Genomic DNA, 13,644 nt, shown 5'->3' on the forward strand with positions numbered 1-13,644 from the left:
GCCTCTTGGAAGATTATGACGAACGAACTTCACAAAAATCAGTCTATTCATTGTTTATTTTATTTGCCACACCGTCTATTTTCTCAGAAGAAGAAAAATATATAGGCCTACATGTAGGCTAGCCTATTTATTTAATTAATTTGCACGAACATCTTCAATTGCGTCTACGTCAATTCAGAGGCTAGAGAAGTTTTTGGACATACTCCGCCCCCACTTCTGTGGTTGGCTTAGAAACGGTCTTTACCCAAATGTAAGAACACGGAGTGGTTTATGTGAGTGGTTTATTCAGCTGCCAATCACGGGAGATAACCTCAGCGTGCAGTAGCTGCGAAAGATATCAGTTGCTGTGGAGTGATCTGTCGGAGGGAGTGTGTGTTGTAGCTGGACCATCATCGTGCTAATACCACGCTTGTGAATTTTGCATGTCAGGAGCGGAGGATCCTGTCGCCGGTCAACGGCTGTTTTCCATTTTTGGCATAATATTCCGTATTCCTAATTAATCAAAGGCATGTGGAATTGTACAAGGATTAGGAATTGGCTTTTAACAGCGTGCCTGCTGTTGACGATATGGACGAGGGTAAGAACACCGCTGCTGTTTTCGAATATAATTTCAAATGATTTCATGATTATCAAAGTAACCTGGAGTCGAAAGTTATGTGATTGGTTATGTGATCGGTCTTACCATTTAGCAAAAATGGAAATGTTCATATTAATCGATAATTGAATTACGCAGCCGTCAGTGAAAGCATGTGATCGCACAATTTGACTGTCAAGGTTGAGATGTGAATTCGAAGTAGCACTCTGCCTGCTGACATATTTGACCGAAATAATTTGCTCTTAATTTTATGCAAGAGTTTGAAGTCTAATGCAATTGCCTGATCGCTTGCTGTCGACAGTGGCTCTGGGGGAGCCTCAATTTCTAAGCAAGAATTAGCTGGCTAAGTGATCTCAAAATTATGAACCTGAAACCTTAGGCTATGTACAAGGTAGCCTAACGCTCCACTGTGTAACACAAAGCATAACGTTATTAACGTTAGCTAGCAATCGGCACTGATCAATCTTAGCTCTGTAAATGGTTGATATACACTTGCCAGTGCCTGGTCCTTGCCATTGCGTCTGTTTTTATTTATGCATGCCACTGTTTGAAGCCTATTGTTTTTTGTTGGGTAATTTTTGTTCCATTTTAATGTTATTTATAGGTGTCCCAGTCCTCGGGCTATTTCGAGCTGCAGCTGATTACCGTACAGAATGTAAACGGTGAGTTGTTGGACGGGGAATGCTGCGATGGCTCTAGGAACTCTCAGGATCTCCGTTGTAGCCGGGACGAGTGCGATACTTACTTTACAGTCTGCTTAAAGGAGTACCAAACAGAAGTCGCGGTCACTGGCCAGTGCGCGTACGGCAAAGGATCTACTGAAGTTCTCGGTGGAAATATTATTTCTTTCAAGAATGCTAAAAATAATCGAGTAATAAACGAGTCTGGAAAGATCACAATACCCTTTCAGTTTGCCTGGCCGGTAAGTGAAATTCTATTACTTTTGTATGCATGTTTTAATAGGCTACAGTTAATTATTCTAGTCATGCATAATTTCATATAACGAGAGAATGTGTCGATGCACCCTCAGCTACGGTATGCAAAAGGTTTATGTTACGGTGTTTGAACATGCTTCATAATTTAGGCAAACTAACGGTATGGTCTAAAGAGGTTTTCTTGTTTGTGGCGGTTGGATCAGACAGACTTTGTTGTACATGGGAGTAACTGGTGTGTTAAATTGTATTCAACTTGTTACTGCTAGAAAATCGCTCACGTTTGATTAATTTACTCCTTATACATCAGTACAGAACAAGAGCCATCTATTTTCTTGGGGTAGCCTACGTATTTGTGAGAGAGGGGGCGGCGATTTAAGGGGGTTTCGGTGAACCACTCATGCAGCTTTTCGAGTTGTATGCCCTATGCTGTCTTTTTAGTAATGTATGCCAAGTATGTAGTTAACCTAGATATTGCCAACGCAGATTATATGGTAACAGAAACCCATTTGCGAGGCGAATATTTTGTCCTTGTGGTTGGAAGTGCATTTGAGGTGATGGTGACGATGCGGAATATCCCCTGGCAGCCGTGGCTGTTGCGATGTACTGTCGCTGTCTGTGCCGACTCGGTGGCCACGCATGGCAGCGCTGGTCGACTGACTGACTGCGGGAGACAGCTCGTGGCTATGTGTGTGCGTATGAGTAAGTGAGTGCTTGTGGAAATGACCATATTGTTTAATGTCTGTCATATGTTTTGGCAGTCGTACTGAACGCCAACAAGAAACTGAGTCAGATCCGTCACACTCTAGCACGCATACGCACAGCCTCCTAAATTCTACCAGCTTGTGATATATTTATAAGGCTAATTAATGTATTAATCAGGCCGGCCCTGTGCCGTATTCCACTAAGCGTCCACATGATCAGCGCCTGTGAGCCAAGTGTGCACAAAAAGTGTCAGTGGCATTGCTTGGGTTGATGCAGTACATCAGATACCTGTATTACACCTGTACAATCCTCAGCCACAGTGATAGGTGAAACCTGACTCTGCGAGCTACCACTGTCTTACACAATTACACCAGCACCTCTGGAACCTTGCATGATGCCACACAGTTGAATGGATGAGTTACCAGCATCAATATCTAATGTCAGATGCAGCTCAATGTGTTTCAGGCTGACATAACTTCATAAAAAAATCCTTGTGTAGTATTGACTGTCAGAGCTGGACAGTTGCCCGGCCTTAGTACTAGAGGGCTCACCTTGAGCCAGTCATCTGCAGACCGAGGGTGCATTTAGTTTAACTATCCTCTCCCTTGATGGCTCCTGATTTACAATAATTGCAGTTGCTGGTTAATGTGTAACAAGGCTATCAAACAGCATTGCAGCGTACAACTGCCCCCACAATCACCACTGCCACCACACAAACACACACACACAAATCCATCAAATTAGGCTTGTGCACCTGTCGTCTTACCCTCTCGGTGTTTACTTTCAGCAAAAGAGACGGATGAGGAACAAGTCTATGGTGGTTTTTGGTGGTTGTCTGGTCTGCTTGGGCCTCTTATCTTTTTGTTAGTTTTTCCTGTGGCGTCACACTGATGCCAGTCCTCAATTCTGTGTGTGTGTTTTGTTTTGTCAGACGAATCCCCAATATTGAATTTCTTGTCTTGTTTGCCACGCCGGGTTGGCGGTTCCGGAGGCGTCTCTTGGAAGCTAATGAAATTGCTGGTGGAATGTCTTCCAAGCACCCCACCCCACCCCACTCCTTCCCTCCCCTCTCTCCACCCTCTCCGCGTCTCCGACGCGACTTCCGGACATCCGTTTGATGTGCACTCACTGTAACTGCATCTGGCCTGTATTGTAAAAGGATATCTTGCACCTCTTGCTAGCTATGGGGTGCAGGGGGTAGGTTAAGGAGTGAGTGTGTGTTTGTGTGTGTAGGTTTTTTCGAAGGCGAGTCTGCCACCTGTTGGACTTTTTCTAATGTTTTACCCTCCAACCCCTCCCTCTGTGTCCCGAGGTGCCTCAAAGCAGGACTTAAGAGTGGCCCCAAGCGTGTGCGCATGCATGCGCGCGTCTGTGTGTGCGCGCGTCTGTGTGTGTGTGTGTGTGTGTGTGTGTGGTGTCCCTTTAAACATGTCTCGAGGATTGCAGGCTCAAGTAGACCGGGTAAAGGGAGCCTCTTGCCATCATCACCCCGGTCAGCTGTCAGTCTTGAGAGGATAGGAGTAACCGTATCTGCTCAAAAGCTTTGTTACAGGCGACCTGCGTGTATGATTGCGTGCGAGTGTATGTTTGCATGTGGGAGCCCATGTTCCAGTTTTCTTTTTCCGTGATCGCAATAAAAGCCTAGTAAAGCCTACAAGAGGAACATACTGTATTTGGCTTTATTCAGGAACTTGCTACTGTGTGCTAATTCCTCTCTCATAATGATTGCCTAGCTTTGCTTTGACTACGTTTTTAGTGTCTCAAAAATGGCCATTGCCTGGAAGCCTGTAACGGGTTTGTTTAGAGTATGTGAAGTGTCCACCTTTTGTTGACAGCTGGCATTTGAACTTGACTTGGAGAGGGTGTGCCAGCTCTGAGCACATGAGGTCACTTGCCTGCGAGCCACCGAGCGAACGAGACAGACTGTTTGTAAGCAGATTTTTACATCACGGCTGCCAGAGAGAGATGGCGAGGCCAGATAAGGTGAAAACATTAGGGATCCAGTCTAGCATCCCAATTGAACGGCTTCTGTGTCTCTCTCTCGCTCTCTCTCTTTCTCTCTCTCTCTCTCTCTCTCTCGCTCTCTCTCGCTCGCTCGCTCTCTCTCTCTCTCTCTCGTCGACCACTGCACTAGTCCAAACCTTGGTTTGAGAAAATCAGTCTGGCCGGTGGAGAGACAGCAGCTGCAGCCGTCCGTCAGGCCGAGGGGGCAATAGTGCTTCAAGGCTAAGCGGCAGCGTCAGCCACACCTGATTGGGAGCTCGCGAGGACCGTTGCTAGGAGACCGTCACAGAGGCCTTTAGTAAACAATTATCTGCCGCCCTCCGTGTGCTTACTCCCTCCCCGCTCCTCGCCTCCTCTTTCTCTCTCTCTCTCTCTCTCTCACACACTCTCACACACACACACACACACACACACACACACACACACACAGGGTCCCCTGCCAGTCTTTCATTGGAGCTGCTACACTCACCTGGGAAAGATGGGTTGAGAATTTGAAGAAGGGGGGTAGAGGGCGAGAGGGGACTTGGTCCATTCTTGTGATTACACCATTGATTGTGTAATTAGCTGGTCTCAGCTGCCTCTGTGCTCAGCCTCTTTCTTCTGCAAAGAGCAGTAATTGTCCAGTCTAACATCAGAACAGGTGGCCTGTGTGTGTGTGTGTGTGTGTGTGTGTGTGTGTTAGGGTGGGGGATTTTTGGATTAGAAAGGACCCTGTCGTTTTGGAAACACTCTCTGTACCTGAGCATGTGGGTCACAATTAGTGGCCATCCCATTAGCGCTCTCAAGGAAATTGGACGAGTGAAAGGAAGGTTTAAAAACCTAGCCTTTTTTTTTGGTGTTGTTATTTCATGGGTCTCGGGGAAACACACCACTCCATGTTAAATGGAATAATCCAGCCGCAGAAGTGGGTCTCTCCGTGGAGACTCTAGGTCAAATCAAGGCCATTATGCCACTGTAATGCAGTCAATTAAAATACGAGCCTCACATTTGGCTAAAAATAAGCCTTGGCTCGTTGATGAATGTAGTGTACTTCACTCGGCTATTCTGAGCAATAACGACCCCTCTCTGCCAGTACAATGGGGCATTAATGGGCTGGAGTGATTATGGCGCAGAAGCATCCCTGATCGATTCCCTACTCCCCCCTGAGGGAAGGGGAGAGGGTTGGGGACTGAGGGGGTGGGTTATGTTCAGGAAGTGTGCGATCTGGGAGAATCAGTATGTCATGTTTCCTCTCTTTGCTCTTTCTTTTCTCTCTCTCTCTCTCTCTCTTTCTCTCTTTCTCTCTGTCTGTCTCTCTCTCTCTCTATCTATCTCTTTCTGACTCTCTGGCTGTGCCTCCTCACTCTCTGATGTGAACAAAATAGCTTTTTGTCTGCCACCTCAATAAACATTTTCTCTCTTGTGACTGCCTGGGCGGGAAGGGTGGGTGTAGGGAGGGTGGAGGTTGTGTGAACAGGGGCTTTTTCCAACCTCTTCCCATGAAGTAGGGAGGAAGGCCCCTTAAAGGCTGCATTTTCCTCCTCCATCCCCCCTCCCTCTACCCATCCAATCTCCACTGCTCCAGTCATGTGGGGGATATTTTTAGGAGCCGAGAGACTTGGCCAATTAGGATCTGATGCGCCTCAGGCATTTTTTTCTTAATACATATATAATACAATCTAGCAAGGCCTCACTGCTGACCCTCCGCTCCACCACCCCCACCCTCAGCCGGCTCATTCAAGTCGGATGTGCCTCTCTTCCTCTTCCTCTGTCTGCGTCAACGAGTGGAGCGACAGAGAGAGAGAGAGAGAGTTACTCAGCAGTTTGTCTCTCTCCTTTATCTTGTCTCCTTTTCCCTAACCTCCAGCTGCCAGGAAGCCTAAGTGGCTTCCCCAAGCGCTCCTCTTCCTCTGTGCAAAGCTTCTCGGAGGCATTGGTTGAGTGGTTTCTGTTTCTATTTGATTGAGGCAAGATAGTCATATTATTATTATTAATAATAATAATGCTCAGAGAGGACTTTGAGGTAAAGAGTACATTTAATGAATTAATTCCTTAATAGAATTATTATTATTATTTGTTGTTGTTTTGTGTGTTGGTCTACCACCTTGTTGACAGTAGGTTGTGTTCTGATGCTCTGAAGGCCCTGTGAGCCCAAGCAAACACACAGGACCTGGGTCAGAAGTGTGTGTGTGTGGGTGTGGGTGTGGGGGTGGGGGTAGGCTCCCATTCTTCTCCACCAGGAGGTAAAGGATGAACATTTGCCAAAGAAAGAAGTGCTCCCATTAGGTTAAATGCACTGGGCCACTGGTGATGGACATAATTGTATTGGGTGATTTATAATTGACTTGCTGTCTCCCTAGAGGGGATGGGAGAGGAAAGGGGGGGGGATTAGGCCAGCGATTGGCTGACTCCTTTCAGAGAGAGAGTGCATGAAAGTTGGTGGGCCAGGCCCCTGTGGTGCTCCTTTTTAATAAGACTGAAAGCAGAGAGAGAAGGCTTGAGAGAAGGAGTGGAGAGGCAGAAGAGTGGAGTAGGAGTCGTGTGGGGGTTGGTGGTGGGGTGCTATCACTGTGAGATCCACTCTATTTGATGGGGGCTCTTTAAAGGAGTAGGTCTGCCCAACATCACCAGCCTTTCCTCCTTGGTGGAGTTGTCTTCCATGCTCTCAAAAACGTCCCCCTCATCCTCTTGCTCCTCTTCCTCTTCCTCCTTCACCAATACCTCTCCCACCTGACCATCATGTTGGCAGAGGTCCCATCATTAGTGCTTGGCTCTGATGATTATATTCCTTTTGGGTGCCCTGTAATCCTGGGGGTGCAAGGGAAGGAATTGATTGCATTGTGTCACCATCTCCTTTGTTTGCATTGCGTGCGTGCGTGCGTGCGTGCGTGCGTGCGTGCGTGCGTGCGTGTGTGTGTCCGTCCCTTCGTCCTAATGCCCACCGTGCTTGTCCCCTGCTGGCCTCGGCCCTGGTGGCTTAAATGAGATGAGTGCAGGTGCGGCTGTAATTAAAGTGCATTGCGGCCGGCCCGGCGTAATTCCCTCTCGACTCCTGAACCTGTTTGAGATGGTAATGTGGCCCAGCTTGTGGCTGCTGCTACCCCTGTTGCTGCTGCTGCTGCTGTTGCTGCTACTGCTGTAGCCACAGGCTTCTGCTGCTTGGGAGGCCTGTAGCAAGGGGATGGGATGGGATGTGGGGGGTGACGGTGGGGCATGGAGAGTCTGAAGGGCATGGAGAGTTGTTTGGAGCCTTGGTTGTTATTTGTTGAGGGTTGTTGAGGGTCTGAATTGATTCAGGACATGGGGTAAGGCTATAGAGTGGATGCATTTTCCTGTTTGGTTTAGTCCACTTCACAAGCTTGACTATTATTATTGTTCAGGAATCATTTATTTCCCTTTTTCTTCAGTTGACCAGTTTGGTTTGCAGCTTACTGGACTGGTGAACTTATCACAAGCAGTGCTTTGTGTGCACATCACAAGTATTCATTCCAGCGTGTTCCATTTTTCACTTTTAACTTGTCTTTCCTTGTTCAAAAGTGGGATACAAAGTTTGTGTGTGTGTGTGTGTGTCTGTCTGATGTAGGCTGGGTCCTCTGGGAAGCCTAGTGTGCCCACTTTGCAGGGGAAGTGGTAGGCAGGGAAGAGAGAGAGAGAGAGAGTAATGGAGGGAGAGATGGAGAGAGAGCAGGAGAGCTGGCAGCAGGCCTGCCTTTCATGCAGAATATGTGGTGCCCGTCCGTTCTGTGCAGCCCCAACGCTGTGCCCTTCTCCACCCTCGAGTGAGTGGGCTAACTGCATGTTCTGAGAACCTCCCTGTCTTTCTTGTCCGTTACTCTGTTTGGTTCTCTGCAAGCTATTATTTAGTTCTGGTTGTTTTGTTTTTGTGTTCCATTCTTTAGTACCACAAGCTCTTGTTCCAGGTTTTATTAGGTCTAATGTAAGCCAAAAATGAGGACATTGTTCCATGTAGATGAGATATTGTACTTGTAACAATGTGAAATAGGGAAAGGCTTACTGTGTGTGAAGGCAGTCTGTTGAATATGATTCTCTCTCTCTCTCTCTCTCTCTCTCTGTCTCTCTCTGTCTCTCTCTCTGTGTGCATTTCTCTGTCCTAGTTCATCTCTTGTGATGGTGTAATGCTAATGTGTGTGTTTAGCATACACAGCAAGGTGTGCACAGTCAGACCCCGTTGCTTTAATTGGTCGCCGTAGGGGAGGGGTTTGTTGTATTGTCAGGGCCTCGTTAATGACTCTGTTGGCATAGTAGCAGAATGCTAAATGGGCCGTTTGTGTGTGTGTGGTGACACGGGTGACGGTGGCGTGCTGCCTGGCCAAGTGCTCGGCGTTAAAGCCCCACTCGGGCGGGTGTATCTCTCGGCTCCGCCATGCACCTGTGCCTGTCTGCCCAAGCCCCCTCCCCCACACGCACTGTTTCCCAGCATTCATTCATCCATTCATCTATTCATTCATTCATCAGTTCATCTATTCATTCATTCATCAGTTCATCTATTCATTCATTCATCAGTTCATCTATTCATTCTCACTTATCCCTGCTCTTGTCGCTTTTTTCGTGTCCTAAAATGTCCCTTTTGTGTTAATGTTTTAGCTCATCCTCACTATGGTGCTGTAGTTTTTTTTTATTTTTTTTTTATTTTTTTTTTTTTTGAAGAAAAAGGAGCTCAGCGTGTGGTGCTGTTGTTGTCTCTCTTCTTTTCATTTTTTCCTCTCTCCTCGACTTTTCTCGTCGTACATAGTTTCTCCCTCGAAAAAACCTCAAAGCCTTGATCCTAGAGAAAGGGAGGGAGAGGGAGAGGAAGGGCGGTCCCCTCCGTTCGGAATATCACTTACTAGCTCGGGGGTTCGAAGAGCACGTCAGCCTGGGTGTCTTGTCTTACCTCCCAGTCTTCAACAATGCTCCTTAACAAAGCTATTGTCTGCCTTTGTGCTGCGAAAAGCTTTTGGAGCGGAGAAAAAAGGGCAATTGTGGCAGTCGAAACAAGAGTCACATCAAATGTGCTTGTTTGCAGAGAGGTCACAGGCTTAAGGGGCTTCGAGAGGCAGGAGGGGGCTCTGTTGTGAGAGGGGTTTCCGATGACCAAACGGTCCCAAATCTGTGGCTCTCAAATCGACACCAACGTCCAGAAACCAGCTCTGCATCGAGTTTTCTTTGGTTGTGGTTTTGTTGGGTGTGGTTTGTTGGTTGGAGTATTTTTTTTTTTTTTTTTTAAACCACCACCTCCCATCTCCCATCTGATTTCCTTGTCTTTGGTCTTTGCCCCTGGGGATGATCGCAGGGATGGCGGTGTCAGCAGGGGGGGATCTTGGGAAGACCTGGAGGAACAAAAGCAAAACGTTGCCTTTGGGTCGTCCAAGCTGATGAGAAAAGGTTTCTCACAGACCCTGTGAAAAGGGGGCGATTTAACTAAGCCTGACACTGTTCACTGCACAACTAGACCCCCCTCCCACCACCACCACCAACTCATACTCACACACTGATTCTCACACACACACACACACACACACACACACACACACAAACACACCTGGTCTGGTTGGTGGGGGCAGTCCGAGAGCAAATGTCACCTCCCTTTCCCAGTGGTTCTCATAGCCCTTGCAATTTCTTTTTTCTTTTTTCCACTCATTTTTCTTTGATGTAACCTCTTCTGCCCCTCAACACTCTTAAGCCCCCCCCCCCCCCCAAAACCCAAATCAAACACCCTCATTACCATGCCTAAAGACACAGCCTCTGTTGTTTCCCCTGGTCAAATTGGATGTAGCAGCCTGAAATCCCCAAATGTTAAAGTGAGACATCAAGAGATGTCCCTACACAACCTCCCCCCCCCCCCCTCCCCCCCACACACACACACACAAAAGGGCCAGATGTGTTCCAAGGGGAAGTCCTCTGTGCATCCGTAGCATTGCTTGTCATGTTCGCAATGGTGGCTGCGAAAAGCGGAGCAATGCCACTCTCGAAGATGGATGTTTGGGACGACCTGTCCGCCCTCCTTCCAAGGCGACTGTGTGGACATCTTGATGTCCGTGGGAGGACAGCGGTTGCTCCGATGTGTTGGGGTGATTGATTACGTTCCCCTCCTTTTCTCCTCCTGTGGAAAGATGGTGTGTGTGTGTGTGTGTGTGTGTGTGTGTGTGTGTGTGTGTGTAGGGGGGTGATGTTACCCCCCCAAAAAACTCACCCAATCTACAAGCACCTGTCTCGGCATGCCTGGAGACCCAAGTCTAGACTCCAGTCGTGACATGCACTGGCCCCTTGTTATGCCCGGTCAACTGCGTTGACATGGTTGCCTTCTACTCTGTGTTGGTCTTGCGCAGCGGGGGGAAGGACCATTTCAGAACAACAACCACAAAAAAAAAAAGAACACTCTCATTAGTGACTATCAGGCCTCTGTCTCTCCCGTCCCTGGGGGGAACACAAACTGCCAGACTCGTCTTGTTGTTGTTATTCTCGTCCGCCGCAGGATCCGAGACCCATACATTTTCTCTGATGGGTGACAGTGGCCTGTTCTCTCCAAAAAGAGTTGGGCGTACTGAAGGGCGTACTGCCCTGAAAGTGTTAAATTAACCAAAGCAGGAAGCCTGTGTCCATGCTGATGCATATCTGAATAGAACTGGAATTGGTTTGACCTCTCTGGCTGCTGCTGCTGCTACTGCTGTTGCTGTTGCTGTTATCTGGACTAAATATCATTAGGGGGAAGTTCTGTCCACACTTTAAATGAATGTCGTTAAGCCTCATCCTCAAAGAGAGCAGAAATTGACGACTTTGCCCTCACACTGGCTGGCGTTGTAGTTCTAAATTCACTCCCGTGTGTGTGTGTGTGTGCGTGTGCGTGTGCGTGTGCGTGTGCGTGTGCGTGTGCTCCATCACTGACTGTGCCGAGGACATATTTTGCCCCATTGACTTATGCCTGGGGAACATCCCTGTCCCATTCCTGCTTGGCAGCACAAAAAAGCCCTTCAGAAAGCCATAATTGAGCCAGTGGTGTCACACATTTGGCTGTAATTGAAGGTTGCGCTGGTTGACCCCCCCCCCCCCCCACTACTTGGCGGTGCCGTCCCCAGTCTCCCTTTCTCTGCCACTGGACTCTGGCCTGTCCTACTCTTGCCAGGGAGTAACCAGAAATCCGGGATTGACGTCCCAGATTAATGAAGATTACATGTGGCGATTACTGGACGCCACAGGATGGACGCATGCATGAGCGGCTGGCCTGCTCTCTCAAGGGGCGATAAATCAGTGGCCGTGCGTCGTTGCTGAGATCAGCAGCCAGTGCTGGGGACACTGGACTGTGCTGGGCTGGCGGGCCAGCCGGGGGTTATTATGGTCTGGTGTGTGTGTGTGTGTGTGTGTTGTGTGTGTGTGTGTGTGTCTCCCTGGAGAGGCTGCAGTTGCCGAGGATGGCACTGGAGAGCGACTGATGGGCAGACATGGGGATTGAGTTGGCCGCTTACAGCTTGGCTTGCCTCTCCTCTTTTGAGTGTTTTCTTCTCTCTCTCTCTCTCTCTCTCTCTCTCTCTCTCTCTCTCTCTCTCTCTCTCTCTCTCTCTCTCTCTCTCTCTCTCTCTCTCTCTCTCTCTTTCAGATTCTTCCCCAATGAACACGCGCATTGTTGTTTTTCTCGAAAGCATCGCCTCTCGCCCTCACTCTCGGCCGACAGCTCTTGGCCACAGCGTCCTCCACGAGGTCTGTGCGTGCCAATCCTCGAGGCGCGTGAGCCGACGTGATCTACCGGGCCTTACCTCGGCTCGGCCCGGCCCGGCTCGAGCTGGAGGTGAGGGGAAGGAATGTGCCCTACAGGTCTTACAGGGGAAGTGCGTCTCTTTCCTGTTGAAGCAGCGCGCTGTTCTGAAGGAGAGACCAGGAAATGGACTCCCCTCTTATTGTCAACAGCCAAGGACTGTTACAGCAAAAAAAAAAAAAAACAACGAGGTGCATTTTATCTCATTTGAAACTATTTTTTACTTACTCTTTTACTTACTCTCTCTTTTGGCCACATTAAACCAAGATGTATATTGTTTATCTTCTCCCAGTTTTACTCTCTCCCTCTCTCTTTTCTGTCTCTCTATTTAAGTATCGGTTGAGTATCTGCGTATCTTCCCCGTGTTCCTGTGAAAGCAGTCTGGTATTGTGAGAGGTGGCCGATAGAGGCCAAAGTGGCCTGATAAGATGTGTGAAAGCTCTCAGACCTGGCGTGCACTGCACTCTTGGGGTCAGAGTGACCTTCTCGTGGTTTCGTCATGGAGAGAAGGGAATAGCTTGTATAACTCTCATCATAACTCTGGCAAAAACATTTTGATTTTTTTTTTTTTGGAGCTTTCAAAGAGCTACGTGTCACAAATGCATTTTTAATGTGATAACAAAATGTGTGCTAAGTTTCCGTGTGAAAATGATAGCATTGGCATTCCATTTGGCACTACTATTTGTTTAACGTCCTTTTTTTTTTTTACCCGTCTTAGTGGAGCGGGGTCATAGTTTGAGCCTGTCCTTTCAGGTGAGTTTAGCTGAAGTTTTGGAAGCAGGGTCATTTTGAAGCGGTTCCCAGCCCTGCTGATGAGAGGGTCCTCGGGGTCACTCCAAGAGCTCTTCAGGCCCCCTCTAATTTGGGCTTTACTACCCTGCAATCCCCCCAGCCCTCCTCTCACCTCCACCCCCACCCCACCCTTTACCGTGGGAACCTGCACCTGTGGCTCCCGTTTAGTCTCAGACACTCCCCCTCCTGTGGTGATTGACAGGCAGCTTGCCTTATGGTGGCCAATGGCGGTGTGGTTTATTGGGCAGGCTGTGAAGGGACATGTCCCACCCACCTTTGTCTCGCATTCTAAGTTGCAGGGCATTTTATTTGGCCAAAAGGCAAGACGGACTCATCGTTGAAGTAATTGAGATGTTATGGTAATGTGCTGGACTATATTATGCAAGTGATTGTAGTTTTTAAGTTGAAACAATGAGCACTGACAGGGCGTGTTACAAGTGTTTGTTTTTTTGTTTTTGTCTGAGTGTGTGTATGTCTTTGTGTTTGTTTGTGGTGATATGGGGGGTCAGAAATCACGATGCCTTGATTGACGACTGACCAGCACCTTTAGTTGAGCCAGGCTCGATCAAAGTCTCAAGTGCCAAGTTGGTCATTTGTTGACAGGTTGCGTTTATAAATATCGCTCATTATCAGGGCCACCTGCACTTGATAAAGCAGACTGACACCTAGAGGCCATTTTCCGGAAAGGTCTCTGATGAACTCTCATACCTCCACTACTCTTAAATGTGTGTGTGTGTGTTTGTCATGTATTGAGATCCATTCATGTAACATAGATAAGATATCTCTATCTACTTATTAAATGCACTTAATCACTAACAAATTGTGTGTGTGTGCCCATTTCTGTTTAGAGCTATCCTAAGCTGAAAGTCCCAGTTAGAGTGGTATCG

At 48.0% G+C, this 13,644-nt stretch overlaps 1 protein-coding gene across 1 annotated transcript in view; it reads left to right on the forward strand.

The window, feature by feature from the left end:
- Nucleotides 1-366: 366 nt before the first annotated feature.
- Nucleotides 367-13,644, forward strand: part of jag2b (jagged canonical Notch ligand 2b) — a gene marked incomplete in the record, with an annotated part of 55,026 nt that continues 41,748 nt past the window's right edge. Inside the window, 2 exon segments of the mRNA XM_076273403.1 lie at nucleotides 367-577; nucleotides 1,200-1,517. Of these exon segments, the coding sequence (XP_076129518.1) occupies nucleotides 509-577; nucleotides 1,200-1,517 (387 nt within the window).

The sequence above is a fragment of the Alosa pseudoharengus genome, unplaced genomic scaffold (genome assembly GCF_046254945.1).
Source record: "Alosa pseudoharengus isolate Yale_2024_CS ecotype anadromous, Long Island Sound unplaced genomic scaffold, YU_APseudo_1.1 YU_APseudo_1.1_scf_7, whole genome shotgun sequence".
NCBI lineage: Eukaryota > Metazoa > Chordata > Actinopteri > Clupeiformes > Clupeidae > Alosa > Alosa pseudoharengus.